This window comes from Mustela lutreola, chromosome 15 (genome assembly GCF_030435805.1).
Source record: "Mustela lutreola isolate mMusLut2 chromosome 15, mMusLut2.pri, whole genome shotgun sequence".
Lineage (NCBI taxonomy): Eukaryota > Metazoa > Chordata > Mammalia > Carnivora > Mustelidae > Mustela > Mustela lutreola.
Window position 1 is genome coordinate 10761318 of NC_081304.1, and position 13312 is coordinate 10774629.

General features: G+C 33.2%; 1 protein-coding gene across 4 annotated transcripts in view; it reads left to right on the forward strand.

The window, feature by feature from the left end:
• ABCA5 (ATP binding cassette subfamily A member 5) overlaps positions 1-13312 on the forward strand; it is a 70041-nt gene that overhangs the window by 41252 nt on the left and 15477 nt on the right. For all 4 annotated transcript variants that reach the window (XM_059147853.1, XM_059147854.1, XM_059147852.1 and 1 more), the window contains 8 exons: positions 1321-1522; positions 3762-3931; positions 6180-6307; positions 6725-6862; positions 9272-9385; positions 10984-11154; positions 12091-12204; positions 12581-12715. In XM_059147853.1, the coding sequence (XP_059003836.1) occupies positions 1321-1522; positions 3762-3931; positions 6180-6307; positions 6725-6862; positions 9272-9385; positions 10984-11154; positions 12091-12204; positions 12581-12715 (1172 nt within the window). The remainder of the gene's footprint in view (positions 1-1320; positions 1523-3761; positions 3932-6179; positions 6308-6724; positions 6863-9271; positions 9386-10983; positions 11155-12090; positions 12205-12580; positions 12716-13312) is intronic.

Below are 13312 nucleotides of genomic sequence, written 5' to 3' on the forward strand. Positions count from 1 at the left end.
AAAAATATCAAGTTCTATAGAAGGTAGATTGGTGCTCACTGAATACCATAATTGTGATATACAATATTTTAGCCCTAATATTTAGTTTGATTTAGTCCATTGTATCAGGGGAAGAGAGGGTTTAGTTTGGTTCATCTTACGAAGTAAGTCATTCATCTAAACAGTTGAGTTGCTAAGGTCCCAGAATAACCAGGCTGTGGTTCATTATAATTTTATGCATTATTCCATTCTCTCTTAAAGTTTTTAGTGTTTACTCATTTTTTAAAATTTAAGATAAGTCAGAGAAATCCTTCTTTGTGGCTCTCCTCATACTGAAACCAATTTTCATCTCTTCATTATTTTTCAGTTTTTAAAAATCGAATCACCTATAAAAATAACCTATCCTTTTTCCTATTCTCATTGATTAATTTTATCTGTGTTTGGTCTCATGGAATAAATCATATAGTATGGGGGCGCCTGGATAGCTTAGTCGGTTACACATCTGCCTTCAGGTCAGGTTATGATCCCAGGGTGCTGGGATGGAACCCTGCTTGGGCTCCAAGCTCAGCAGGGAGCCTGCTTCTCCCTCTCCTCCTCCTCCACACTCTTGCTCTCTCTCAACCTCTCTCTGTCAAATAAATAAAATCTTTTATAAAATCATATACTATGTCTTTTATGTCTCGTTTCCTTTACCTTTATATGTTTGTAGGGTTTAAACTTACTGTGGTTGTATAGTAGTTTATTCAGTTTCATTGTTTTAAACTATTCTCTTACAGGATTATTTCACTACTTATGTGCTCACCTGTTGGTAGGCATTTAGATTCTTCCTAGTTAATGGCTATTCTTTTTTTTTTTTAAGATTTTATTTATTTATTTGACAGACAGAGACCACAAGTAGGGAGAGAGGCAGGCAGAGAGAGAGAGAGAGAGAGAGAGAGAGAAAGCAGGCTCCCTGCTGAGCAGAGAGCCCAATGTGGGGCTCGATCCCAAGACCCTGGGATCATGACCTGAGCCGAAGGCAGAGGCTTTAACCCACTGAGCCACCCAGGCGCCCAAGTTTAATGGCTATTCTTTACAGGTCACTAGCTAAGAATTTTCTTGTATATGTGTTTCGGTGGATCTATGTATGTATCTTCCTTGCATTTATACTTAGTGGAGAATTTTCTCGGTATGCATGTGTTCATTTTTAATAATATTGCCAAAGTATATGAGAGTTTTGTTTGTCCTACCTAACTACTAGATGTGTGCTTCTTCAAAATTTATATGCCTCAGAAAGATTTTCATTCATTCTTTTAAGGAATATCCCATAATTTTCTGTCTTTATTTTGTTTTGGCAAATAGATTATAGTGTATTTACTCAGCAGCCACCAGAGGAAGAAATGGATTCAAAATCTTTTGATGAAATGGAGCAGAGCTTACTTATTCTTTCTGAAACCAAGGCTTCTCTTATGAGCACCATGAGCCTTTGGAAACAACAGGTGTATACAATAGCAAAGTTTCATTTGCTGACCTTGAAAAGGGAAAGTAAATCAGTAAGATCAGTGTAAGTATGATCACTTTCCTGCCTGATGAGGTGTTTTTTAAGGCTACAAATTCAATTTGTCATCTTAATTTTTTTAAATGTAGATGTATGTAAATTTGTGTAGTTTTGTAAGATTAAGACTATAACTTCACAATGTCAGAGAAAATAATTACGCATTTAACGATTTCTTTGAATACCACTAGAGCTTTCACTCTTTTTTTAGACTAGCATTTTTTCTCATCTAAATGAGGAACTGTCATTATATTCTTTAATTGTGTAATTTTTGAATTATTGTCACAAATTTTTGAATTATTGTCGCAAAATTTTATTTTGCAATTATATTTTACGCAATTGTTTTGTATGTATTACTATTATGTATAACTGCTTTTGTAAACAGTAGGAAGAGTAAGTTTTATCTCTGTATTGGTTAAAGAAATGGAAATATAAAGAAGGCTTTATAGCTTGTAGAACTGGGATTAAAATGATATCTTTTCAACTTTGCTTTACCTCTTTCAGGTTCCCATGGGTGCTAGACTTTCATTTATTGAGACATAACATTAATTATTTTCATATAACACACTCCGATTTTGTTTGATCCAAAACAGCAGTAGAAAAAAATTTAATAAGTGAAAATATTGTTATGTGCTTGAGATATGCTGAATTCATTTGCTTTTTTGCCCTAGGTTAGTCAGTATCAAAGAAATGTCAGTCAACTGTCTTATATATTCCAGTCTCAGCATTACTAAAAGAAAAATATTTACTTAAATCAGCATGTTTCAGTTTATTAAACATTACTCTCCTAAAATATTCCCTGAAAAACAATAAAAATCTTAGTTCAGTCTGTGATAACAAAATAACATAGACTCGGTTGCTTGAACAACGAAATTTATTTTATCATGGTTTTAGAGAGTGGAAATCAGATTAGGGTACAAAATTGGTCCTGAGGGCACTCTTTCTGGCTTGCAGAGATGGGCCATTATCTTGCTGTGTGCTCATATGACTTTCTTTGTGGATGCATAGGAGATGAGAACAAGCTCTCTGATGTCTCTTAGAAGGGCACTATTCCTATCTTAAGGGCCCAATGCCCATGACCTCATCTAATCCTGATTGCCTCCCAAAGGCCTTATTCCTAATACTATCACAATGGGGATTAGGGCTTCAGAGTATGAATTTGGGGGGAGGATGACACAAATACTCAATTCCTAACAAAAAAAGTATTCCAAATTTGCATTTGACCATCTGTGCATTTAGGAAATGCTGTATCTTATATTTCCTGTCTGAAAGACTTGTTTATTAGCATATGAAAACACATGAGAGGTTCTGTGGTAAAGAAATTGCTTCAATTTTGTTAAATCCAGAGTTTCCAAATTCTGTTTAATCATGAATTTTTTAACGTAAAACACCTATTAACTGATAGAATTTAATGCAGTATGCTTTTGGAAATGCTGACTCAGGTATACTTACAGCAATTTATAAGAATGATTTTTTAAAAATTAGAGGGTTTCTGAAAATTATAAAATGCTAAACTGATAATCTAAGCTCTCTCTACACACTTGCTGTTATACCTATTATATAAAATGTAGCAAATATTTTGTAGGACAAGACAGAAGGATATCTGCCTTCCAGATAGAAGGGCACTTTGAATAGGTAATAGAATTATGTACTTGACAAATAGCAAATAATGATCCTTATAACTGACCGTAGTATGTCTTGCTTTGCCTCTCTCTAGAGGAACAATGGAAATTAATATGGTATGGATGACATTTCAAAGATAGCAGTCATTCACAGTTTCACTATATTTAAAAACAAAAGAAAGGCTCCCTGTATTTTTGTTTCCTTCTCTATATTTTATATATTTTTGTATTATATCTTTTCTAAAGCATAGGAGAGTAAATAGTTAAGTATAGGGCAGGAAATAAAAGTTCCCTCAGGACAGTGGATGTGTAAATGTGGCATAATGTCTGGTTCTTAAAAAGCTATAAGCACAAGTTTATATACCCACAAAAGTTTCAGGATGACTTGATCTTAGTTTCATAAGTTTTAATTTTGTCATTGAGTACTGGCTTTCTGTCCAGTTGTGTCATGACATTGTTTTGGAGAATAGAAATTCTATTCCGGAACACTATTTTTTTCAGGTTTTTCTTTTCTCTCTCTCTCTCTCTTTTAACATGTGTTCTTTTAACTGTTATTTGAAGGAGGATTTTAAAAAATAGATTTACATATTAATGTACCCTGTGCTGTTTTATTTTTTTCCTTTCAGGTTGCTTCTGCTTTTAATTTTTTTTGCAATTCAGATTTTTATGTTTTTGGTGCACCGCTCTTTTAAAAATGCTGTGGTTCCCATCAAACTTGTTCCAGACTTATATTTCCTAAAACCTGGAGATAAACCTCATAAATACAGAACAAGTCTGCTTCTTCAAAATTCTACTGGTGAGAGTGTGTGAAGGTCTGTGAATGTGTGTTGGTTGGGGCATGGGGTCTGGGATATAGGTTAGAGGTTGGGATTTTAGAAATAGATCCAAGGTAAAGGCATGGTTTGTGTGTATAGATTTAAGTTTTAAAAAACTATTTACTGATGCTGAGTAATATATTACAGAAATGAAATTTTGGTTAAGTGTAGATTATAGTTTTTAAAACTAACATTGTACTGTTTATGATATTAAGATTTCGTTTTTTAATGGTAGCAACATATTCTGAGTAGTGTGTTTCATATTAACGTTTATTACAAGCAAAATAAACTTCAGAAGTTGAAACACCTTTAGAAAGAGTTATAGTATATAATATTTATGCAGTTATATATCTCAATAGAAATGTTTAAATAATTTTTCAAGGACTGTAAAAAATAAGAATTAAAAACTCATTAGATATTAATATAATCAAATATATTAAATTGGTAATGAATATTTTTGATTTTGCTGTTTCTTATTTTAATTACATAATTGTCAAATATGAAAAAAATTAAGAACCATGGTCTTGAGCAAGGCTCAGAACAAGTAAAAAAAAAAAAAACTGACATCGGTTTCTGCTTTTCAAAAATAATAAAACCTATAACAGAATTTTGAACAGTTGTTCCTGCAAAATCTCTCATCTGCATAGATATAGTCCTAAGGTTCTTGAAGAGTAAATCACAGTTATCTAACTCTGGCAGATTTACAGAAGAACAGAGGCAACTTTATTTGCTTGTCGTGCTGAAATAGGTTAGAAAATTGCATTTAATATAATCATTTATATAACTCACAAAATCTTCAGAGTTTAGTATTTTCCAACACTAACACATGTTCTAGTATCTTTCCTTTTTGATTCACTATTAACTGAAGAGTTTTGACCAGTGTTAGATAACAATCATAGATAGGGATTATTATAAATTACTCTTAAAATCATCACTTTTAAAATGTGACTCTTAGTTTATTATATATTCTTTTGGAGAAAATATATTTCATGATAGAAAACTACTCTTGAGTAGAAAATTGATGCTTTATAATGTATTTCTTTTGTTAGAATTTTTGTTTTGATTTTAATACACATTTCATGTTGTTAAAATACAGTGCTTTATAAAGCCTTATACTTTTATAGGGACATTTTTTGTGTGTTTGGGAAATTGTATATGTATCTAAAATCATTTTGGTTTGAGTTCACTCTCACTGATCTGCAGAAATACTAATATTTTCAAGGTTTTGTCCCTTTTGTTATTTTTTAGTATTTCTAGAATTGCTTACTTATGTACCCTATATCTTCCTAGGCCTTTTTGATCCTAAATAAAGCCATGTTTCCTCTGGAAATTACTGGTCTCTGTATGTCTATATTGGATTGTATCTGATCCTCCTAGAAAAGTTTTGTATCAAGGGTGATATAGTTCCTTCAGTTACAGTGTAGCTCTCTTCTGTGGCAAACTAGAGAAAAGAGGTCATTTGAGGTACTAGATAAGGAGTAAATATAGGATCTAAAAAAGCTCCAGCGAGAGCCCTAAAAGCACCATTCCCTCTGACACTCAGGCTTGCTGTGGAGTCTGATCTACCTGCCATACTATTTTTAAGTACTGATAGTGGTTTCCTTTGCTTAGTTTTGATTTCTCTCAAAGTCACATTTGTTCTTTCTGGCTTTTGTTGGTATAGACTTAAACCTAAGACAGGATCCATCATCTTTCCGTTAGCTCCAGGGAATTTAAGGAATGTAGATGGAGACCTGATTATGTGGTTTAATATTTTAAGGCAGTTGAGGCAATTGACATTGATAAAATTTGTCTGTTCTAAGCACACAGAAACCCTCTAAGGAGTGATGTTACCTGACTTCACATCCTGCCTCTTTCTACCTTTCCGAGCCTAGCAGGTTCTCTTATTCCATAAAATTGTTAGATTTTTATTCTCACAATTTAGCCAAATTTCAAGTGAGTATTATAGGCAAACTTTCAGTGTAACAGTAGTAGCAGCAGCAGGAGCTAACATTTGTACAGTTACTGTTCCAGGTTCTGTTTTTAAAGCCAGTTTCTGTTTTTAAAGCCTGTATATATTGACTTGGATTTGAATCCAGGCTGACTGCCTCCACTGCCAGTGTTTTTAATGATGTCTTGTCTAACAAAGATAATCTTTTTTTAAAAAAGTTCTTCCCAATGTTATTAAAAGTCTGGGTCTGTTTCTTTTTTAAACTGATTCTTTATTATTTGCTTATTTTCTCATACCAGACTCTGATATCAGTGATCTTACCAGCTTTTTCACAAGCCAGAATATAGTGGTGACAATGTTTAATGACAGTGACTATGTGTCTGCTGCTCCCCATAGTGCAGCTTTAAATGTGATGTATTCTGAAAAGGTAAGAGTGATATATGTGAGTGAATACCTATTGGAAAGTTATAGAACATTAAGGTATTTTCTCTAAAGTTAATCGTTTGCTGAATTGACTTCATTTGTTGGAAGTTAGAATTTGCTTTTGGACATTACTAGCGTTTATAATGTATTTTATGACTTGGTGGATGACCAATATAAAGAACTATAAGAAATTTAATCTTTGTGTTCTATTTTTGCTTAAAATACCAAAATATATGTAGACTCCACACCAGGTTATGTTTATCCATCTGTCTTTATCTATTGAATATTATTTCTATAATTTGTTCAATCAATTTTTAGTTAGTGAAGAGTGCCTTAGTCTGGGAGAAAAGCTTAGTACATAGTAACAATGTATTTATTGTGGTATGTAATAACACTCTCTCTTTTTCTTTTTAAATCATAGGACTATGTTTTTACAGCTGTTTTCAACAGTACTATGGTTTGTTCTTTACCTGTATTGATGAATATTATCAGTAATTATTATCTTTATCATTTAAATGTGACTGAAAGCATCCAGGTCTGGAATACCCCATTCTTTCAAGTAAGCAAACTTTAAAAAGTGTGTATATAAAAAAAAAGTGTGTATGTACACATGTGTGTAATAAAAGCTAAGACCCAATACAAAGGAAATCTGTAGATGTTCTTAGTCTTACTAAAACTTGAGTTGAGGATGCTTTACATCTGGGATTAGGAGTGCCCAGTATTAGTTTGCTTCAGGATCAAGGAAGTTTTCTCTTGGTACTGATATTTTTATAAAGCATAAGTATTTTTTGTATTAATCATACAAGAAAAATTAAGATAATTTAAAAATATTATTTATCTAAGATCTCTTACTGGGGTATTGAAAGAAACTTGAGAATTTGCTCTCATGCAGTCATTTTTCCTCTAGATAGGACTATTGGATTATAAATGTGAAAATAAGTCTTCAGAAAAATAATCAACATTTTTCTCTCATCCTTATGTTTTATTTTTCACATATGAAAAATAAATGGACAAATATTTTTCTGTAATAGCATTTTTTACTTTCTATTGCTGTACTTTTTTTTTTAATTTATTTTTTATTTTTTATTTTTTATAAACATATATTTTTATCCCCAGGGGTACAGGTCTGTGAATCACCAGGTTTACACACTTCATAGCACTCACCAAATCACATACCCTCCCCAATGTCCATAATCCCACCCCCTTCTCCCAAACCCCCTCCCCCCGGCAACCCTCAGTTTGTTTTGTGAGATTAAGAGTCACTTATGGTTTGTCTCCCTCCCAATCCCATCTTGTTTCATTTATTCTTCTTCTACCCACTTAAGCCTCCATGTTGCATCACCACTTCCTCATATCAGGGAGATCATATGATAGTTGTCTTTCTCTGCTTGACTTATTTCGCTAAGCATGATACGCTCTAGTTCCATCCATGTTGTTGCAAATGGCAAGATTTCATTTCTTTTGATGGCTGCATAGTATTCCATTGTGTATATATACCACATCTTCTTGATCCATTCATCTGTTGATGGACATCTAGGTTCTTTCCATAGTGGCTATTGTGGACATTGCTGCTATAAACATTCGGGTGCATGTGTCCCTTTGGATCACTACATTTGTATCTTTAGGGTACAATTGCTGGGTCATAGGGCAGTTCTATTTTCAACATTTTGAGGAACCTCCATGCTGTTTTCCAGAGTGGCTGCACCAGCTTGCATTCCCACCAACAGTGTAGGAGGGTTCCCCTTTCTCCGCATCCTCGCCAGCATCTGTCATTTCCTGACTTGTTGATTTTAGCCATTCTGACTGGTGTGAGGTGATATCTCATTGTGGTTTTGATTTGTATTTCCCTGATGCCGAGTGATATGGAGCACTTTTTCATGTGTCTGTTCGCCATCTGGATGTCTTCTTTGCAGAAATGTCTGTTCATGTCTTCTGCCCATTTCTTGATTGGATTATTTGTTCTTTGGGTGTTGAGTTTGCTAAGTTCTTTATAGATTCTGGACACTAGTCCTTTATCTGATATGTCGTTTGCAAATATCTTCTCCCATTCTGTCAGTTGTCTTTTGATTTTGTTAACTGTTTCCTTTGCTGTGCAAAAGCTTTTGATCTTGATGAAATCCCAGTAGTTCATTTTTTCCCTTGCTTCCCTTGCCTTTTGCGTTGTTCCTAGGAAGAGTACTTTTTTAACAGTTTTTTTGAGATCTACTTCATATGCTATTAACTCGTTTCAATCCAATGGTTTTATTATGTTCATAGAGTTCTGCATCCATCATTACATCAGTTCTAGATTTCATTATCTCTCCCACCTTCCAGAAGACCCTTGTACCTGTTGAGGGCAGCAGTAATACAATGCATTTGGTTCTGGGTAGTTTGTATTTGGGGCACCAGCTGTTTAGTTTTCTGGAAGTTTCCTTCTGTACTTGAGTCTTTGGGGCAGCTAGGGACCATTGAGGTCTGTGGGAGTTATAGCCCCCACTGCCAGGGAGAAGAAACTCCTGTTCCAATAGGAGGCTGAGCTTGTTCCAAAGTACAGCTTTTTCAAAAGGGAATAGGGCCCCGAGATCCAAATGGCTCACAGTCCCAGCAACTGACAAATGCATCAGTCTGACATGGTCTTGTTCATTGCATAGGACTACTGGTGAACATGTTACCTGCTTTTTCATGTACATTGTTATTTTTAATTAAATGGTAAAGCTTAATTTAAATGTCCTATTATTCTATGTTGTAGTTAAGAAAAGGAAATATGTTGATCTGCTCAGGATTGTGTAGCTACTTATTAAGTGGCAGAGCTGGTCCTGTAACTCACTGCCTCTTAATTCTGCCACCTGTTTTTTCATACAGACTGTATGCCTAGAATAGATATCCTAATGTGTTTCTTCAGAGGTTTTGATAGTCTTTTATTGAGAAAGTACTAAGATGATATAAAGTTATTCTCAGTTTCATTTCTTACTCTGTGATTGTTTTTCAGGAAATTACAGATATAGTTTTTAAAATTGAGCTGTATTTTCAAGCAGCTCTTCTGGGAATCATTGTTACTGCAATGCCGCCTTACTTTGCCATGGAAAATGCAGAGAATCATAAGGTAATAATTGAGTTAAAATTACAGGTAAAGTTTATACAAAACAATTACCTGCATTTTTCTCTTTTGTTTCAACTTAAATGTTTTTAACTCAAATTTTTATTTAGAGATAATTGTAGATTCATATTAGGTGTTAAGAAACAATACAGTGAAATCCTACTCACTTCGCCTCAATAATAGCTCATAAAATTGTGGTATAATAGTAAAATCCCAGGATATTGACATTGGTACAGTCAGGATAGAGCAGCTTCACCACAGAGATTCCTCCTATTGCCCTTTTCAAGCCCACACACCTACCCCCTCCCTGACCTCTGGCAACCACTAATGTATTCTCTATTTCTGTAATTTTGATATTTCAAGAGTATATATATGGAATCATAACGTATTTTTGGGAGGGGTTAGATTTTTTCACTTAGGATAGTTCCCTGGAGATTCATTTAGTTTGTTTAAATTGTATCAGTAGTCTATTGTTTTTTATTGCTGCATAGTAGTCCATGGTGTGGATCTGGATTGTTTCCAGTTTTTGACTATTGTGAATAAAGCTGCTGTGAACATTTGTGTAGAGGTTTTTGTGTGAATGTAAGTTTTCACTTCTCTGTGATAAATGCCCAAGAGTACAAATGCTGTGTCATATGGTGATTCCGTGTTTAGTTTTGTAAGAAGTTGTCAAACAGTTTTCCAGGGTGGATATTGTTTTACATTCCCACCAGCATTGTATGAGTGACAGAAGCATGGATGAGCCAGAGTAACTCTATGTTTTCATACTTATATTGTTATATTTTTGTTCTTGTAATTCATTGAACATAAAGTTGTACATTTTTATCACTTATCCTCTTCTTAATAAGTCTTTATATTCCATGCATCTGTTATCTCTATGGCTAGCTCCTTCATATACTATATTTAATTATTAGGAGTATGTTTTTAAAGAAGCCAAAAATGAACTGAGTAAAATTGTTAGGTATTGGGATTTATAAAATATTTTTTGAAATTTCAAATTATGAGAAGATGAGAGAGGAAAACTCAGATCATTTAAGTTTACTGTTTGTATACATGAAAATGCTAATTACTTATAGTAATAACAACTTATACTACAAAGGAGTATATAAAGGGCTAAAATGAATTATCAGTACAGAGTTTCACTCTTTAGCTGAAAACCTTATGTAAATCCTGAAGACACTTAGCAGTTTATTAGTTTTTCATGAAAGCTTAATTTTTAAAAATGAGAATTTTTTTTTGTTTAAACATATCTTTCATCTACTTCCACAGAGTTATAAAAGTGACATTGTTTTGGCTACTTATTGTTGGCACAGCTATAATCCCCATGACATCTTTTGCTTTATTTTAGTTTTGTGTTTCTTAACTCTGCTGTATTCTGATTCTGAAAAACTTTGTCAAAATTGTTACATCTCAAGACCGAGCCAAATTAAAGACTTTATGGAATTTATATTTAATTGTAGGAGGGTTTTTATTACCTAGAGACCTGGAATGTCTTGTTTTGTTGATGTAAAATTTAGAGTTCCACAATAATTTGCTAATTTTTTTGTGTAAAATTGTTTACAGTTATAATCAGTTTTCCCTCCTCGCTCTTTTTTGTTTTGTAGATCAAAGCTTATACCCAGCTTAAACTTTCAGGACTTTTGCCATCTGCGTATTGGATTGGACAAGCTATTGTTGATATCCCCTTATTTTTTCTTGTTCTTATTTTGATGCTAGGAAGTTTATTTGCGTTTCATTATGGATTATATTTTTATGCTATAAAGTTCCTTTCTGTGGTAAGTTAATATTACTTATGTTATTTATAAATGAAATGTTATTTAAAAAAACTAAGTATTTATAAACATGACAAGTGGTTTGTCAAGTAATTTGGATATTAATTTTTTAATAGAAAGTAGAACCAGTATCTATTTTAATCATTGTATATGATACTTATAATGCAACTTATATTACTATAAGTGATTTTTTAAAAAACAGCAACTAGCCATCATTATAAAATAATTCTTTGAGACTGAGATGGTCTTTCTGCAGACTACAATACTTGTGTATAATCAGGAATAATTAAGCAGTCCTTCCTGTCCCTATGCCTGAAAATAATTTCAAAAGAAGCTCTTTTATTCCATAATTTAAAATATCGCTGAAAATACTAAGGAAGAGTATGGCTTACATTCATGTTCATCTGTATATGACTCTTCATGTGAATAATTTGTATTAGGAAAAAGGGAAAATAGAACTAGGTGAGTTTGGGGTTTCTGAAAGCAATTTTATCATTTTGCCAGAGATAATACTGACTTTACATATGAATTTCTGGTTTATAAATTAATAATTTTTTCTTAAATATTTGCCAAATGTATTGAATGCTGTATATTGAAATAGTAGCTAATAGTTGGTTGAGAAGGGTAAAACAGGTAGTATACTTGTTTTTATAACATGGGTAGAGATAGCATTTTGGTTGGCATAAAAAAGAACTAGAAAAGTGTTCAGTGTAGATTATTTATTCAGGATTGTGTTGACAGGTATGAGTTTTACTGATTTAGGAAAAATGTGCATGGTAATATCTCAAGTAACTACAATTCAGTTTTGGAGTGTTTGCTTGAGACATAAAATTTGAAAAATAATCATTTCTTAATATTTTGATACAACTGGTGTTTTATGTCATATGTATTGTTAGCTGTTCATACTTTTACATAAATGTGCACATTTCTGTTTTACAGGTTTTTTGCCTTATTGGTTATGTTCCATCAGTCATTCTGTTTACCTATGTTATCTCCTTCACTTTTAAAAAAATTTTGAATACCAAAGAGTTTTGGTCATTTATCTATTCTGTGGTAAGTCATGTTTTATATTATTTCACCCCAGCATTTCATAGTAGCTTACTTGTACGTCATGAATTCTTGCAGGCTTATGTTCAAAATGTTATTGTGTCTTTTCTGAGTACAGAACTTAGGTAGCTATCTGACAGCATCTCTGTCTAATGCATCACCCATTCCACCAAGGGGTGGTACTGAAGGCACATAAGAATTACATGGCAAGGATACCGGGGGGCAAACAGCGGGGCCTGGCCCCTCCTGGCTAAGTATCACCTCTGGTTCCGTGTTTCATTAGAGGATTAAAAACAGTAAATACCAAGGCACAGACTTAGAAGTGGGTTTGTAAAAAACTGCTAAACACTTTTTCACTTGTTTTCTCATTTTTTCTCTTTAGACAGCATTGGCTTGCATTGCAATCACCGAAATAACGTTCTTTATGGGATACACAGTTACGGCTGTTCTTCATTATACCTTTTCCATAGTCATTCCAATCTATCCACTTCTAGGTTGTCTGATTTGTTTCATAAAGGTAGGTCTTTTATATGCTTTGATATTTGTAAAGCATAAATACTGCCTAATCTTTGAGATCTTAGTTCTTATACTGAATATAGTTAAAAAAAAAAAAGAGCTTAGCTGCTCTTTACTTGATTTGAATGTTATTAAGCAGCAGTTTAAGATTACTGTGAAATCTTTTCAAGCATGTCTTTAAGCCGTAAAATCTCAGAGGAGTACGTCTGTTAACTGTTCTTTGATTCCCAAAAGGATGCACATAAATTCCAAGTATGAACTGACTTTGGTCAGTGTTTGTTTTGGGGGACTTTTTCAGGGATGAAATAATGTATTGTACTACAGAGGGATGAGAGAAAATAAAGTGTAAGAGACTTTTTTTTCAAATAAAAAATAAAACATTAGTTTTATTAAGCCTGGATAACTGAAAAAAATTGCATGTGATTAGAAAAAAATTAAATAATGAATTAGTGATTTAGAATGAGTTGCTGACTTAATTTTACGCACCGCCCTCCCTTTTCCCCTCCCCGGCTTTCTTTTTTCTTCAGTTTAATATGTTTAATTTATACATCCCCAGATAGAAATGGTGTGGGGAAGATTTTAATCTAAGTAGAAATAG